At 47.1% G+C, this 14285-nt stretch overlaps 1 protein-coding gene across 3 annotated transcripts; it reads right to left on the bottom strand.

The window, feature by feature from the left end:
• Window positions 1–750: 750 nt before the first annotated feature.
• LOC144929868 (uncharacterized) lies at window positions 751–14014 on the bottom strand. 3 transcript variants are annotated; one of them, XM_078850497.1, is made up of 8 exons: window positions 13692–14014; window positions 12338–12532; window positions 8579–8655; window positions 7197–7550; window positions 5937–6275; window positions 5097–5296; window positions 4488–4593; window positions 751–2885 (listed from the first exon to the last, which is right to left on the bottom strand). In XM_078850497.1, the coding sequence occupies exons 3-8, from the start codon at window positions 8634–8636 to the stop codon at window positions 2200–2202; spliced, it is 1743 nt and encodes a 580-aa protein (XP_078706623.1). In that variant the 5' UTR covers window positions 8637–8655; window positions 12338–12532; window positions 13692–14014; the 3' UTR covers window positions 751–2199. The 3 variants fall into 3 exon arrangements, with proteins under 3 accessions (XP_078706623.1, XP_078706625.1, XP_078706624.1); XM_078850499.1 differs by lacking the exon at window positions 7197–7550; XM_078850498.1 differs by lacking the exons at window positions 12338–12532; window positions 13692–14014 and adding an exon at window positions 7645–7672 and having other exon boundaries at window positions 8579–8617.
• Between the last annotated feature and the right edge of the window lie 271 nt (window positions 14015–14285).

Here is a 14285-nt window from a genome sequence, read left to right as displayed (position 1 = left end):
AAGTCTGTCTTGATGTTTCGAGAGATCCGCAACCTTTGCACCTGGCAGGCAAGTCACCATACGGTTCTCCCGGTCATCGCAAACCCAGCTCTCTATGTTTCTAATGATCGAATCTCCCATTACTAACACCTGTCTCTTCCTAATAACTGGAGTTCCCTCCCGCTGGGAGGTATCCTCATCTGGAAGGAGGGTCGCAACTATGGGATCGTTTCACTCTGCTCCAGTTGGATGTTCTCCTTCTCTGAGATTTTCATCCTCCTCAACAGCACAGAGGCTGTCAGACTGGGGGTGGGACAGTTCTGCTGTGTCCCGGAAAGTCTCATCTATTTACCTCTCTGTCCCCCTTAGCACCTCCAGTTCAGTCACTCTGGTCTCCAAAACCCGTACACGGTCTCTGAGGACCAAGATCTCCTTGCACTGAATGCACACATATGCCACCCACCCATAAGGCAGGAAATCACACATGCTGATGTTGTCAGATGTTCGGCTGTGTGTTTGGGTTCTTTCTGTGTGCTAGACTGGCTCTGGCCAGATAGCCCATACAGCAGGCTCCGGTTGAACTTCCCAATAAGATCATAAACTTTGTTTAGTAGTGAAGGCATCTGGCTAGGTTATTGCTGATGAAGAACGGTGCTAATGCCCCAGTGCAATGGTTGCAGGTACACTAACACAGGTATGCCCATAACAACGAACCAGCTCAGGCAGTGGTGGGATTTTCCACTGCCTTAGGCCAGACAAAGGGTTAAGGCAAGGTATTCCAAAATTTATAGACTGAGACAAACAAACAACTTGAGATAAACTTACATATCCCCTTATGCATTTCCTGACATTTTTGTTACCTCCCCTTGTACTTTCCTCCCAATGTTTCAGACAAAACATCTCTATTCATCACTTCTGTCAAACCATTTTATCGTGTGCGAGGTTGGGGTGTTCTTGTGCTGGCCTGCTGGAATGCTAGCAATACCGGTGCCGAGTTTGTGTCCCGGACATCGACTTGCAGGCAAACAACAGCTTTTGACAGGGCCTGACAGTTGCTCAGAGCATAACTTGTACTTACTCTGGTTCAGGCCTCAGGCTTTGCACCAGGCCCATGCCTCAGGCTCTCTCTTTCTACTACAGATGTATTCAGTGCAATTAACTGGATAGCCCCCCAGTCTGTTGCTGGTCGTCTGCCTGTGTTCTCTTTTTACTCCTGCAGTGGGTTCTTTTGTTGCTGTTTTCTTTTCTTAGTAGGGAGGGTTTATTGCCTTAAGTGTAAAGAATGGTAATAAAGTATGTCTAGCCCCTCATTCTCAACTCCCTCACAAAACTCCTGTTAGCTGCTCCTGGTTGCTGTCTCCTCTGGTGGCTTAGGAGTGGGCTTTTGAAACCTCTGTTCTTCCTGAGTAACCCTGCTGCCTGGTTAAGGGTTGATGGGTGCTAAAGAGCTTGGGGATCAAAGCCTCATTAAGAAGCTCTCAGTCTTGCCTAGCAGGCCATGAGGCTCAGCACACAGTCCCCCAGACAAACAGACCACATTATGACAATAAGTTACAAGCAAAGTAAAATTACAACACACATTCTAGAGTCTAGACTTAATTAACAAGGTACTCGCACGCCTTGGAAGAGTGCTGCTCACCCAAAATCTCTGCAGCTAGGCTGGCTGGAACACCCCTTTCCTGAGACAAGCATGCTGTCAGTTTGCCTCCATGGTGAAGAATTCATTATGTCCCTTGGCCTCCCTATATACGCCCAAACAATCCTTTGTCTGCATTAAAAAAACAGGACACCCTCTGCCTGCTGTTTGTTTCATCGTCCTGATTTCCTTTCTTGTAGATTTCACAAGCTCTTGATTAGTGCCAAGCATAATATGCAAATAGTCTCAAAGTGCAAGGTAGATGATACACACACGGCCAGACAAGGAGACAGCTCTCTGTTACCTCAGAGGTGTTCCTTTCAGACAGGAAGAATGTGACTTCCTGACGACCAGCCCTAACTCCAAGAACATAATTTCCAATATAGGTAACTCCTTAAATATTATCTGCACACACATTTCACCACCTGAGTGACTGGTTCCTGGCACAGACCTCACATGCTGCCCTTCAGTGAATTATTATGCATAGATCTGACCCAGGGGATTCTCTGTAAAACCCTATGCACCTGTTGGCACCAAAAGTTCCCTGGGACACAAGCCCCCTAATGGAGACACAATTCAAGTCTCTAGGCACAGCCAAGTTCTTCTGCTAGACAATGAAAGTCATGCTGGTCGTATTCATTGTGAGAAAGGAGAAAAAGCCGTGGGGTGTGGAGCCCTTCTCTTTCCAGGCATTCTATGCAGGTGTTCTTGATTTGCTCCAGGATTCTTGACTCACTGAAGTTTCTCTTTCTTCTGTTATTGTACAGGTCCACATCCACCTTGGAGCGCACAAAATAAACCTTCTTTCCCATTCGTTGGATCTCCTGGGCGAGGTTGGCATGGAGGGTTGTAAAGTTGTCAGAGGAGAAGATGAGGAACACATCAGACTTGCTCAATTCGATGTCCCTGTCCAGTGAAAACTTCCCCAGGATGATTCCTGGCATGTCCCATATCATTACGTTTGGGTGTTTGGGATGCTGATAAGACTTCCTCTTCTTTGTTGTCTCAATCACCCCAGTCCGGGCAGCATTGTCATCTTCATCTTGCAGGCCCCGAATTGCGTTGATGAAGGAGGACTTCCCACAGCCTGTCTCTCCCAGGAGAGCAATATTAAGCCCAGTGCTTGGTAGTGACTCATGAGAACCAGAAACTGAGTCTGAAAGGTCTCCTGTTCCAGAAGCAGCCCCTAGTTCTTCACCACCATCTTGAGAGAGATTGGTGCTGTCTCCGTCAGGACATAGGAGTCGTTCCTTGGGCTCCAGCAGACAGTCTTCAAAAAGGAGGAGAAATATTTTGGTTACTCTTTGCTTTAAAGTTACTGGTTGAATACTAAACTCTCTGCACAAGCTACAGCCTTCAGCATCGTTCTCTGGGGGCTAGAGGTGAGTTGCAGCAAACTATGAAACAGTCTGTTAAAGGAGTTTGATAACAACACCTTCCCGATCCCCCACAAAAGCACAGTTTCCACTAACTCGGGAAGTCTTGGGCTCACAGGGTCAGATCCCAGGCTCTTTGCTCTGCTCTGGTTGCATCAAGGAGTCACAAAACTGCCCTCATTGGGCAGCTGAAGATACCCCCAAGTTTTGTGGAGCTACCGTTGGTGGCTCTATGCCACCCCACTCCCAACACCCTGATGGACAAGCCTCTTAGAGTGTGCCCAGGGCATCAGATGTGCATTGCCGTGATCTGGCTATCCTCAACCAGCATAACAACCCCTTGGGGTCAGTTAGCAGAGAACATAAATTAGGACAGCCTTAGGGCATTTAGTTGCCACAGGGTTCAGGGAACACAAATATGGCATATAGTCACTTTTGCCCCCATCTCGGGTTCTGTGCCAAGCACTGCTTGGCTGTACCTTTGGATTGGGCAATTAATTACAAAACACTGGGCCCAGATGATGTAACATGTAATTTATCACTCATCTTTTGCTGCTGGAGTGATATAAAAGGGTTTAAGTGTCACTGATCAGGTCCACTGAAATCACATGCAGTTAACCTTGTTTATGAGGGCTTCGCTACAGGTCAGCCCAGACTTGCAAAAGACTTTGCAGTCTCTTCACGTTCATAAAGCCATGAACAAGGCCAGGTTTGCCTGAAGAGTTGCAAAGCCTTTTACAAGTCTTTATGAGCCATGGACCACTGTCACGGATCAGCTTGCAGGACTGGGGCCATATATTTCCAGAATTAGGGCCATATTATAGAGAGACAGTGCCAGAGGGCTTCCAATCTATTTAATGTGTCCTTTAATTATCTAGAAGAAGGGAGGAAACTGCATGTTATTTAAATTCACAGGCCATTCTAACTCAATGTTGAGCTGCAAACACCGATGAGGACATAGGAATAATGCAGTGTGACCTAGAGAAATTAAAAACATGTGCTGGTCTATGAAAATGCACAGGAATATTGGTGGGGAACTAACACACCATGAACTGTGCTGCCTTCCAGCTAGCTGGACAATGGATAGGTGTAAAATAATATTTCAAATAAAAGGGACATTTCTTGCAATGTTTATGTGTCCCAACTTGCCGGAATCCTGATGTCTGTAATTCAAGAAGGATGTTGATAAGGGGGTGAGAGAAGAGCCACAAGAATGATTCTGTGTGGGCAACAAATATTGGATAACGGGCTTTTCAGTCAAGCAGAGGAAGGTCTGACACAATCCAACAGCTGGGAGTTGAAGCTAGACAGATTCAGACTGGAAATAAGGCATCAGTGTTTAACAGCGAGGGAATTAACCAATGGAATAATTTACTCGGGGTCATAGTAGATTCTCCATCACTGACAAGTTTTAAATCAAAATGCCTCAATGCATCTTTGAACTAGCTTTTCTTCTTGCACCCAAACACACCTTCTTCCATACAGAATTATTTTACCTTCTTCTCTGGGATTCAGTGTCCCCCTTTCATGGTCCCCTGCTTCAGACCTACTCTGGATGATTCCATGGCTTTCAGGTCTTGGATTTTCATTCCTGGCTGGCCTCTAGAAAAGATTCATATTTGAAGAGGAAGAAAATTGGTTATTGTTAGGAACCAAAGAATATTTCCAAGGCTATGTCTACACTTCACAGCTTTTAGCAACAAGGCTTTGTCAACACAGCAGTGTAGCCGCTGTTTGTTGGCACTTTCGCTGACTAAATACTTCTACCCTCCACGAGCGGCGTTCGCTTTGTTGGCAGGGTCTTTCGCAGGGAGTTTTGTTGCTCAATTGCAAGTGTAGACATACCCTAATAGTAATACCTAGAAGAGCAGGTCCCCTCAAGCTGTTTACCCTTAGCCACTGGGTACATCTATACTGCGGTTTAAAGCCTGTGGCAGTGAGTCTCGGCGCCCGAGTCTACGGCACTAAAAACAGCAGTGTAGATGTTGAGGTCAGACTTCTTCACAAATCAGTTGTCCTCCTGGGTGGTGTTACTGGGGCTCTGGAACAGGGCCCATCACACATACACAAACAAAGAAGGAAATACAAATGGTCTGGAGAGTTACCTGGAGGCAGTCATCAGGGGGGTGTGGGGCTGTGGTGCATACTCCTGACTTCTGGGTTTCCCAGGGTCTAAATGGCTGCAGATTCTTGAGTGACTGCAGCAGGGAAGGATAGCGGCTCTTAAGGATAATATATATTAGTGGTGGAATGGTAACACAAAGCAGAAGAAGCCAGAGCCATGATGAGTGGGCATTCTCAGGAGCTGTAAGAGACAAAAATAATTGCAAGAGATGCCTAAAAACACAACTGAGAGAGGGGAAATTTCAAAATCCTTCCCTTTGAAATACGCAAGGAGCTCTGCAGCATCTTCATATCATAGAATATAATAGCCAGACTGGCAAATGGAAATATCGCCTCCCGTTCCCGCACCCATCCAGCCTCTCCACTCTCCCCTCCCATTCCTCCCCACACTTAGCCTCCATGCCCTCCTCATCCCACTCCCCCACCCTGCCTGGCCCCCCGTTCCCACATCACCCACCTCCCCCACCCTTCCCTCCCATTCCCTTGTCACCCAGCCCTCATCCATCTTACTCAGCCGCCCTCCCCTCCCATTTTCCCTCCTTGCCTAGCCCCACTCCTCTCTCACACCATCCCCCCAACCCTCCTCTTCCAGTTCCATCTGGTCTCCGCATTGTGCATCCCCATCAAACCCTCCATTCCCCAGCCCCCACCTCCAGTGCCATTTACAGCTCTACAAGATCCCTGTGCCTACACTGAGCTGTCCAGGTCTTTTCCCTGAGTAGTTATGGCTAGTTCAGAACCCAGTGATACGTCTGAGTTGATCAAATGGTCCTGGCTACCAAGCTTTGGGATTTTGCTGCATTCTGAAAGTGGAGCCCTACCTTTCTCCACGGTCACTCTCATTCGCATGGAAAACCTGCCCAGTTCCGGCTTGACGTGGCAGGTGTAGAAACCCTTGTCCTCCAGCCGGACGTTCTTGAGTCTCAGGGACGCATTTCCCTCGTGGAATCTCTCCGGATACAGCTGGGTCCGGCCCCGGTAAGCCTCATCCTGTGTTTCCAGCTGGTCCAGCTGAGAAAAATAGCTGTGAACCAGGAGATCTGATCCCTTCTTCCAGGTGATGTTCAATAGTTGAAGGTTTGACACAGGTCCGAAGGAGCAGTTCATGATGACGTCCTCCCCTTGCTGAGCGCTGATGGTCTCCTCTACTTGAATCTCCCCTTAGAGAGAAGAAAATTGGGATTATTCATCCCAGCTCCACCCACACTTTTTGCCAAATATTTTTGTTTAATTTTTCAGAAAACTTCCACCAACAAAACACACAAAGAACCTTACTCATCACACACACAACAGCCCATAAACAGATTTTGCATAATCTAAGAAGAATTCACAGCATATTATTTCTCTGTCAATATTTTCTCTAGGGAAAAATATGTTCTTCACCCATGTTCCTCCACCCCAAAATTTACTACTATAAAAATGTGTACAACAACCATGCCAGCCACCCCACCATTGGGATATCAGTGGGGATGGGACCTCGACACTTTCAGTGCCAAAAACATAAGTTTCTACTGCATGAGCTAAAAGAGTAACTCCTTTACCTGGCAGCAGTAGTTGGTTGTTCTCATTTTACGTGGAACAGGCACTAGAGGGGGGATAAAGACACTGTGGGATAGTGTGACCTACACTTGTGTGGAAAGGCAGAGTTTCACAGAGTTTAAGGGAGATCATCTAGTCTAATCTCCTGTATAGCACAGACCATTAAATTCCACCTAATTACCCCCATATTGAGCCCAGTTACTCTAATTAGACTAACACGTTTCAGTTCTCATGCAGAGAGCAGGAGAGCCAATTATTTTCTCCGCCGGCACAACTGGAGATGTGCAAGGTGCCTCCAAATGCCCAGGGAGTGGTCCAGCACTACACCTCCTCTTGCAATGGGCGGTGTCTAACAGGCACAACTGGTGTTGATTTATGCAGCACCATCAATGATTTATGCCACAACTTTTCCCAGAGGAGAATTATACAGCCTCTGACACAGCCATGTAATCATAGTGCCCGGGGCCGTGACAGGGCGAGTCCGCACTGGAGAATGGAAGCTCGTCAGATGCTAGGAAAGTGCACAAGAATCACCATCATACTTATCACTGAGAGTGGCATCGTTCTAGAAGTTGAGTTCAGTTCAGAGTTGACATAGCAGCAGTACGATCCCTCATCCTGCATGCGGACACTATGGAGTTGTAAGGATGCATTTCCTTCAGGGAATCGCTCTGGGAAAAGCCGTGTGCGGCCCTTGTAATCTTTGTCCTGTTTATATAGTTGGTCCATCCCCCAGTAGTATTTGTGGACCAGCAGACCTGGTCCGTTGTCTCTTTCCTTCTTCCAGGTGACAATCAAGCGCTGAAATTTCACCCCAGATATGAAAGGGAAGGTGCAGTTCAGGATGACGTTCTCTCCATACTGAGCAGTGACGGGTGACTGAGCTCCAGCAACCCCTTAAAGGCAAGCAAAGGTGCCAGAATCTTTTAACTTCAGCCTGTTTCCCCTCTCTCTCCCCAGATATTTGTACAGGTTCTTTGAAAAACCTACCACACAGGTGAAAGGTCTGTTCCATTTCCTACAGAGACACGGTGGTTACATAGTTCATTATTAATAAATAATATATTGTTAAAAATCACAATACAATATTCCTCTGTTCTAAATACCAGTTGTTAGTTGGACCTCAGCTGCTGAGTAGATTAGTGGATCTGGTCAAAAATGTCTCTCCCTCCCCCTATGGAAATATTCTATAAAAAACAAGGAAAAATAGTTTCCACCAAAATTTTCAACTGATGCCTCATCGAGTCCTGGACATGGTGCATCATGGAAGATGTAGTCCAGCTAGGGAGCTTGGCCCATACAGGAAAATGAGGACGTGAGGACAACAACTCCTATGAGGCATCACGAAGCATTTTCAGCCAAAAACCAGAAACGTTTCGGGTTTTAGACATTCAGTTTTTCTAAAACCAAAATGCAAAATTCTGTTCTTTGCTTTCTGAAATCTGGAAAAATCAAAAAGCTTTGGGTGAAAATGTTTTGTTCAAAAATTTTCATAGAGGGGAAAAAATGTTTTTTTGTTTGTTTGTTTTTGCTTTTTTGACTAGTCCTTAGTATACTTAAGAAGTCACACTGGAGATTTTTACAATTAATGCATTGTTATTGATCCAATTTAAGCCTTTTCAAGGTGCCCAGATACCACAGTAGTGGGCATCTTGTAAATACTTAAGTTAAACTCCTTTGGAATGGTTAGTTATTCTTCTGTATTGTATTTAATCTCCCTGAAAAGGCCATTTTATCTTTCAGTTGTGACAAAACCAGCAGAGTAATTTCTGCAGCACTATCATCAAAGATAAGGACTGACTTCAGGATAGGAAGGAGGCACATGGCAAGAAAGCTGTGGGTGTGCGTGAGCGTGTGTGTGTGTATAAAGAAGACTATATTAATCTCTTAAGAGATGCAGAAGAGCAAAGCAGGAAATACGTACCACCGAGAGTCCACAATGTAACCAAGCGAATCAACCAGCGGGGCTCCCACCTCATCATGCTGCAGACAGGCTGGCATCTGCAAGAGAGAGAGTAAGAGGTTCTGTCCAAAGCACCATTAACTTCAGAATTGTAACCCCAAGATCTGATTCCCCTTTCTCTCACCCGGGAGGTGGTGGAGCTCCCCATAAAAATCAGCAAAACCTGTTCAGTCCATGGGATGGACTGAGAGTGGAGGAGGGCTGTGTGATGAACCAGGCTATTGTCTGTAGGACCCCTGTCTTATGGAAGGTGTATAGTGACTGAGGCAGGGGATGTCAGAAAGAGAAAAGCTGGCACCCTGGTTGAGGAACCTGCATGCCAATGCTGGAGAAGTGGATTCTATCCCTGCCACTGTCCCAGAGCTGATCAGGGAAATGCAGTTTCCATCCTGCAGGAAATTGCAAGTTCTGAAAAGTTTTGATTCAGACACCACAGGATGTTAAAATTAAGAAGTGAAAAAAATGAAAAAAGTCAAGCACACTGGAAAACCTAATCCCAACTACACATATACACTGATGGGGTCTAAATTAGCTGGTACTACTCAAGAAAGGGATCTGGGAGTCACTGTGGACAGTTCTCTGAAAACATCCACTCAATGGGCAGCGGCAGTCAAAAAAGGGAACAGAATGTTGGGAATCATTAAGAAAGGGACAGATAATAAGACAGAAGATATCGTATTGCCTCTATATAAATCCATGGTACGCCCACAGCTTGAACACTGCATGCAGATGTGGTCGCCCCATCTCCAAAAAGATCTATTGGAATTGGAAAAGGTTCAGAAAAGGGCAACAAAAATGATTAGGGGGATGGAATGAGGAGAGATTAATAAGACTGGGACAGTTCAGCTTAGAAAAGAGATGGCTAAGGGGAGATATGACAGAGGTCTATAAAATCATGACTGGTGCAGAGAAAGTAGATAAGGCAGTGTTGTTTACTCCTTCTCATTACACAAGAACTTGGGGTCACCAAATGAAAGTAATAGGCAGCAGGTTTAAAACAAACAAAAGGAAGTATTTCTTCACACAACGCACAGTCAACCTGTGGAGCTCACTGCCAGAGGATATTGTGAAGCCCAAGACTATAACAGGGTTCAAAAAAGAGCTAGATAAGTTCATGGAGGATAGGTCCATCAGTGGCTATTAGCCAGGATGGGCAGGGACAGAATTTGGGAATAGGCGACAGGGGTCACTTGATGATTTCCTGTTCTGTTCATTCCCTCTGAGGCACCTGGCATTGGCCACTGTGGGAAGACAGGACACTAGGCCAGATGGACCTTTGGTCTGACCCAGTCTGGCCACTTTTATGTTCTTATGCCAGATTGGCTCAAACCCACAGCTCATCTAGTCCAGTGCCCTGTCCCTAACAGAGACTCTCACCAGACGTTTCAGAGGAAGCTGCACGAAACCCACAGCTGTGGATGGTCTGCCCGACTTGTGCAGTCTCATGCTAATCTTTTATAACTCGAGATTGGTGTAAGCATGTGGTTCAGTCTCACTTCCAAAATGTTTGTTAGCATTAAGTCCTCTAACTTTGGATCTCCCTGTTATGCAGATAACCGTCCAATCCCTCTTCAGATCTTGTCCAGGTCCTGGGCTCAACCACATCATGTGGCAGGGATTTCCACAAGTTCACTGTTCCATGAAAAAGTACATCCTTTAGTCAGTTTTGAACATGCTGCCTTTTCATTTCTTTTTTCCTCTGGTTATTTATTAGCAGAGCCAATAAATTGTTACAAAAGCATTCATATAACTAATGTCACAGCCCTGAAAAGACAAGGTTTGGTGTACTTACAAGACCTGGCCTTCAGAAAACAGTAAAACTAGGATGGTGGCCAAGCAGTAAGGTAGCAGTTTAACACTTCTTCACTCCCTCCTTAGTATTCAAAGAATGTCGGCCCAACTTGCAGGCTGGGGGCCTCTCTCCTGGGGAGCAGGGACTCTGAAAATGATTTAGGGGTCATGGTGGATAATCAGCTGAATGTGGGTTCCCAATGTGACTGTGTGACCAAAACAGCTGATGTAATCCTGGGATGATTAACAAGGGAATCTCAAGCAGGAGCAGGGAGGAGATTTTTCCTCTGGATTTGGCCCTGTTGCCATACTGTGGGCGTACCATAGAATCATAGAAGATCAGGGTTGGAAGGGACCTCAGGAGGTCATCTAGTCCAACCCCCTGCTCAAAGCAGGACCAACCCCAACTAAATCATCCCAGCCAGAGCTGTGTCAAGCCGGGCCTTAAACACCTCTAAGGATGGAGATTCCACCACCTCCCTAGGGAACCCATTCCAGTGCTTCACCACCCTCCTAGTGAAAAAGTTTTTCCTAATATCCAACCTCAACCTCCCCCACTGCAACTTGAGACCATTGCTCCTTGTTCTGTCATCAGCTACCACTGAGAACAGTCAAGATCCATCCTCTTTGGAACCCCCTTTCAGGTAGTTGAAAGCAGTTATCAAATCCCCCCTCATTCTTCTCTTCCATAGACTAAACAATCCCAGTTCCCTCAGCCTCTCTTCATAAGCCATGTGCTTCGGCCCCATAATCATTTTTGTTGCCCTCTGCTGGACTCTCCAATTTTTCCACATCCTTCTTGTAGTGTGGGGCCCAAAACTGGACACAGTACTCCAGAGGAGGCCTCACCAATGCCGAATAGAGGGGAATGATCACGTCCCTTGATCTGCTGGCAATGCCCCTACTTATAAAAATGCTGTTAGCCTTCTTGGACTGCAGACTTATATCCAGCTTCTCATCCACTGTAACCCCTAGGTCCTTTTCTGCAGAACTGCTGCCGAGCCATTCGGTCCCTAGTCTGTAGCGGTGCATGGGATTCTTCCGTCCTAAGTGCAGGACTCTGCACTTGTCCTTGTTGAACCTCATCAGATTTCTTTTGGCCCAATCCTCCAATTTGTCTAGGGCCCTCTGTATCCTATCCCTACCCTCCAGCATATCTACCTCTCCTCCCAGTTTAGTGTCATCTGCAAACTTGCTGAGGGTGCAATCCACACCATCCTCCAGATCATTTATGAAGATATTGAACAAAACCAGCCCCAGGACCGACCCTTGGGGCACTCCACTTGATACCGGCTGCCAACTAGACATGGAGCCATTGATCACTACCCGTTGAGCCCGACAATCTAGCCAGCTTTCTGTCCACCTTATAGTCCATTCATCCAGCCCATACTTCTTTAGCTTGCCGGCAAGAATACTGTGGGAGACCTTGCCTGTTATCCCATGGCAACTCATTTTGCTTAAGAGTAAACTGTTCTGTGCTTAAATAGCACCCAGCACAATGGGGCTCTGGTCTGAGACTAGGGAATTGTGGTGCTACCGTAATACATAGCAATAATAACATATGCCCCCTAGTCTTGGGCCATGATTGGGGTGCCTGGATGCTACCGTAATACACCTAATAAATAGCAATAGTAATGCACAGCACTGAGCACAATGGGGTCTTGCGCCAGGGCTGGGGTACTTGTGTGTTACCGTGATACACCTAATGAATAGTAATCATAATGTATCGTGCCGAGCACCTTGGGGTCCTGGGCCTGGATGGGGTTCCAGGGCGCTGCCATAGTACACCTAATAAATAGCAATCAGAATGTACCACACCGAGAAAAGTGGGGTCCTGGGTTGAGACTGGGGCTCCTAGGCACTGAAGTCGTTATCAGCAGCATCATGAGTCATCAATAAGACAGAGGCGAGCAGAGCTGGAATACTGACCGCAGAGAGTCCACTGCACTCTCGTCATGGAGCAGCCTGCGTCTGCCAGTGAAGGCAGGACAGTCTGTGAAGAGCTGGCTCCTGCCCCAGGCGATCCGCTGAACATCAGGAACGAAGGCACAGGGCGCGATTCCCCTCTCGCTCACCCCCGTAGCGCTCAGGCGTAACTCCGGGCTGGTTCCAATCTCTCATATCCTATGTAATTTAATAGCCAGGAAAGCAAAGGGGTTGCAGACGTATTTGGCAGGGTGCTGTGGAAACGCCTTTAAAAAATGCAGACCTGGTTTCTCATTGATGCTCACACCCCTTTCCCTGGTGTAAATGACATTGAATGCAATTCCGTAGCAGGAATCCAATTCTCTCCGGCATCCCAGGGGAAGCCGAAATGAAGCACCAGCCCTCTAGAGCAGACTACTGTACCCCTTTTAGCAGGGGTTCTCAAATTGGGGTTGGGACCCCTGAGGGGGTCACTAGGTTATTTCATGGGGGGTCATGAGCTGTCAGCCTTCACCCCCAAACCCAGCTTTGCCTCCAGCATTTATAATGTGTTTAAAAAGTGGTTTTAATTTACAAGGAGGGTTGCACTCAGAGGTTTGTTATGTAAAGGGGGTCACCAGTATAAAAATTTGAGAACCACTTCCTTCCAGGAGTCTGATTTGTCTTGTGTACCCCCAAGTTTCCCCTCACTTAAAAATGACCTGCTGACAAAATCAGACATAAAAAGACCAAAGTGTCACAACAGCCACACTATTACTGGCAAATTGCTTCCTTTCTCGTAGTTAGCATATAATTATAAAATAAATCGATTGGGATATAAATATTGTCCTTACATTTCAGTGGACAGTATATAGAGCAGTGTAAACACATCATGGTCTGTATGAAATTTTAGTTTGCACTGACTTCGCCAGGGTTTTTTATGTAGCCTGTTGTAAACCGAGGCAAATATCTAGCTGAGTTAATGTACCCCCGGAAGACCTCTGGTTACCCCCAGGGATACACGTACCCCTGCTTGAGAACCACTGGTCTAGAGAAAGGGGATCGTTTTCTATTACAAATAGAAAATGGAGGGGGGGAGGATGTTTCTGTGCTGGGAACTGAGGGCTTGTGCCTCTCCCAGAGAACGTGTCCTCCCGATCAGACCGGAGAGCCTCCCCCATGGCCACATGCTGCCCAGCGTCCTGCATCGAGTGGCCTGACCCTGGCTAACTCGATGGCTCGTGTGGAGCGTTAGGAGCAGAGCCCAGCTCAGGACACCTAAAATGGCAGTTCGTCAGCAGCTGCTACAGTGCCTCTTTGGCCTTCAAACAACCAGCTGCTGACAAAACAAGGCCCAAAGCCAAGAAAGGCCACTTACCGGCTTCCCTCCCAGGTGCCCCGACTCTGCAAAGAGCTTACAGAGTGATTTGTGTTCGGTTTCCCATCGCTCTCATGGCCTCTCTCCCACCATCACCGAACAGGGTGAATGATCTGGAAAGTGAAAGCAACCGGCAGGTTTTTTTTTCTCCTGTTTCACTTTGAAAGCAGTGAGCAAACAGCCCAGTTCCAGAGCTGCCGGCTCCCCAGCCGACGAGCCGGGAAGCCGACCCGCACCAAGAATCCTGAACGTCACAGACGGTGGGAGATTAGGGGCAGGTCTGCACTAGAAATGGACATCGGCGTGGCTGCAGCACCCCCTCGCACATCTGGGGAGACGCTCTAAGCCAACGGGAGAGAGCTCTCCCCGTCAGCTTCGTAACTCCACCTCCGTGAGAGACACTCTCCCATCCACATGCAGCTGTCTACACTGCAGGTGTGTGGATTTGTCACACACACACACCCCCAACCCCCCTGAGTGACACAGTAAGTGTGTAGTGCAGCCCTGGCCAAAGAGCTGAAGGTGACGCTGCCAAATTTCCTGGGAGGACGCTCTTTGACTCTTGCCAGAGGGTTTACACATGCCCTAATGGGG

Source organism: Lepidochelys kempii, chromosome 24 (assembly GCF_965140285.1).
Source record: "Lepidochelys kempii isolate rLepKem1 chromosome 24, rLepKem1.hap1, whole genome shotgun sequence".
NCBI classification, from domain to species: domain Eukaryota; kingdom Metazoa; phylum Chordata; order Testudines; family Cheloniidae; genus Lepidochelys; species Lepidochelys kempii.
The sequence above is the reverse complement of the archived record's forward strand: the minus strand, read 5'-3'. Positions and strand labels throughout refer to the sequence as shown.

Coding starts and splice junctions, on each gene's coding strand:
- LOC144929868 (XM_078850497.1), bottom strand. CDS start 8,636: ATGATGAGGTGGGAGCCCCGCTGGTTGATTCGCTTGGTTACATTGTGG. Junction 5,297..5,936: donor GAGAGTGACCGTGGAGAAAG/GTAGGGCTCCAC, acceptor TGTCTCTTACAG/CTCCTGAGAATGCCCACTCA. Junction 2,886..4,487: donor ACTGAATCCCAGAGAAGAAG/GTAAAATAATTC, acceptor TCCTTTTTGAAG/ACTGTCTGCTGGAGCCCAAG.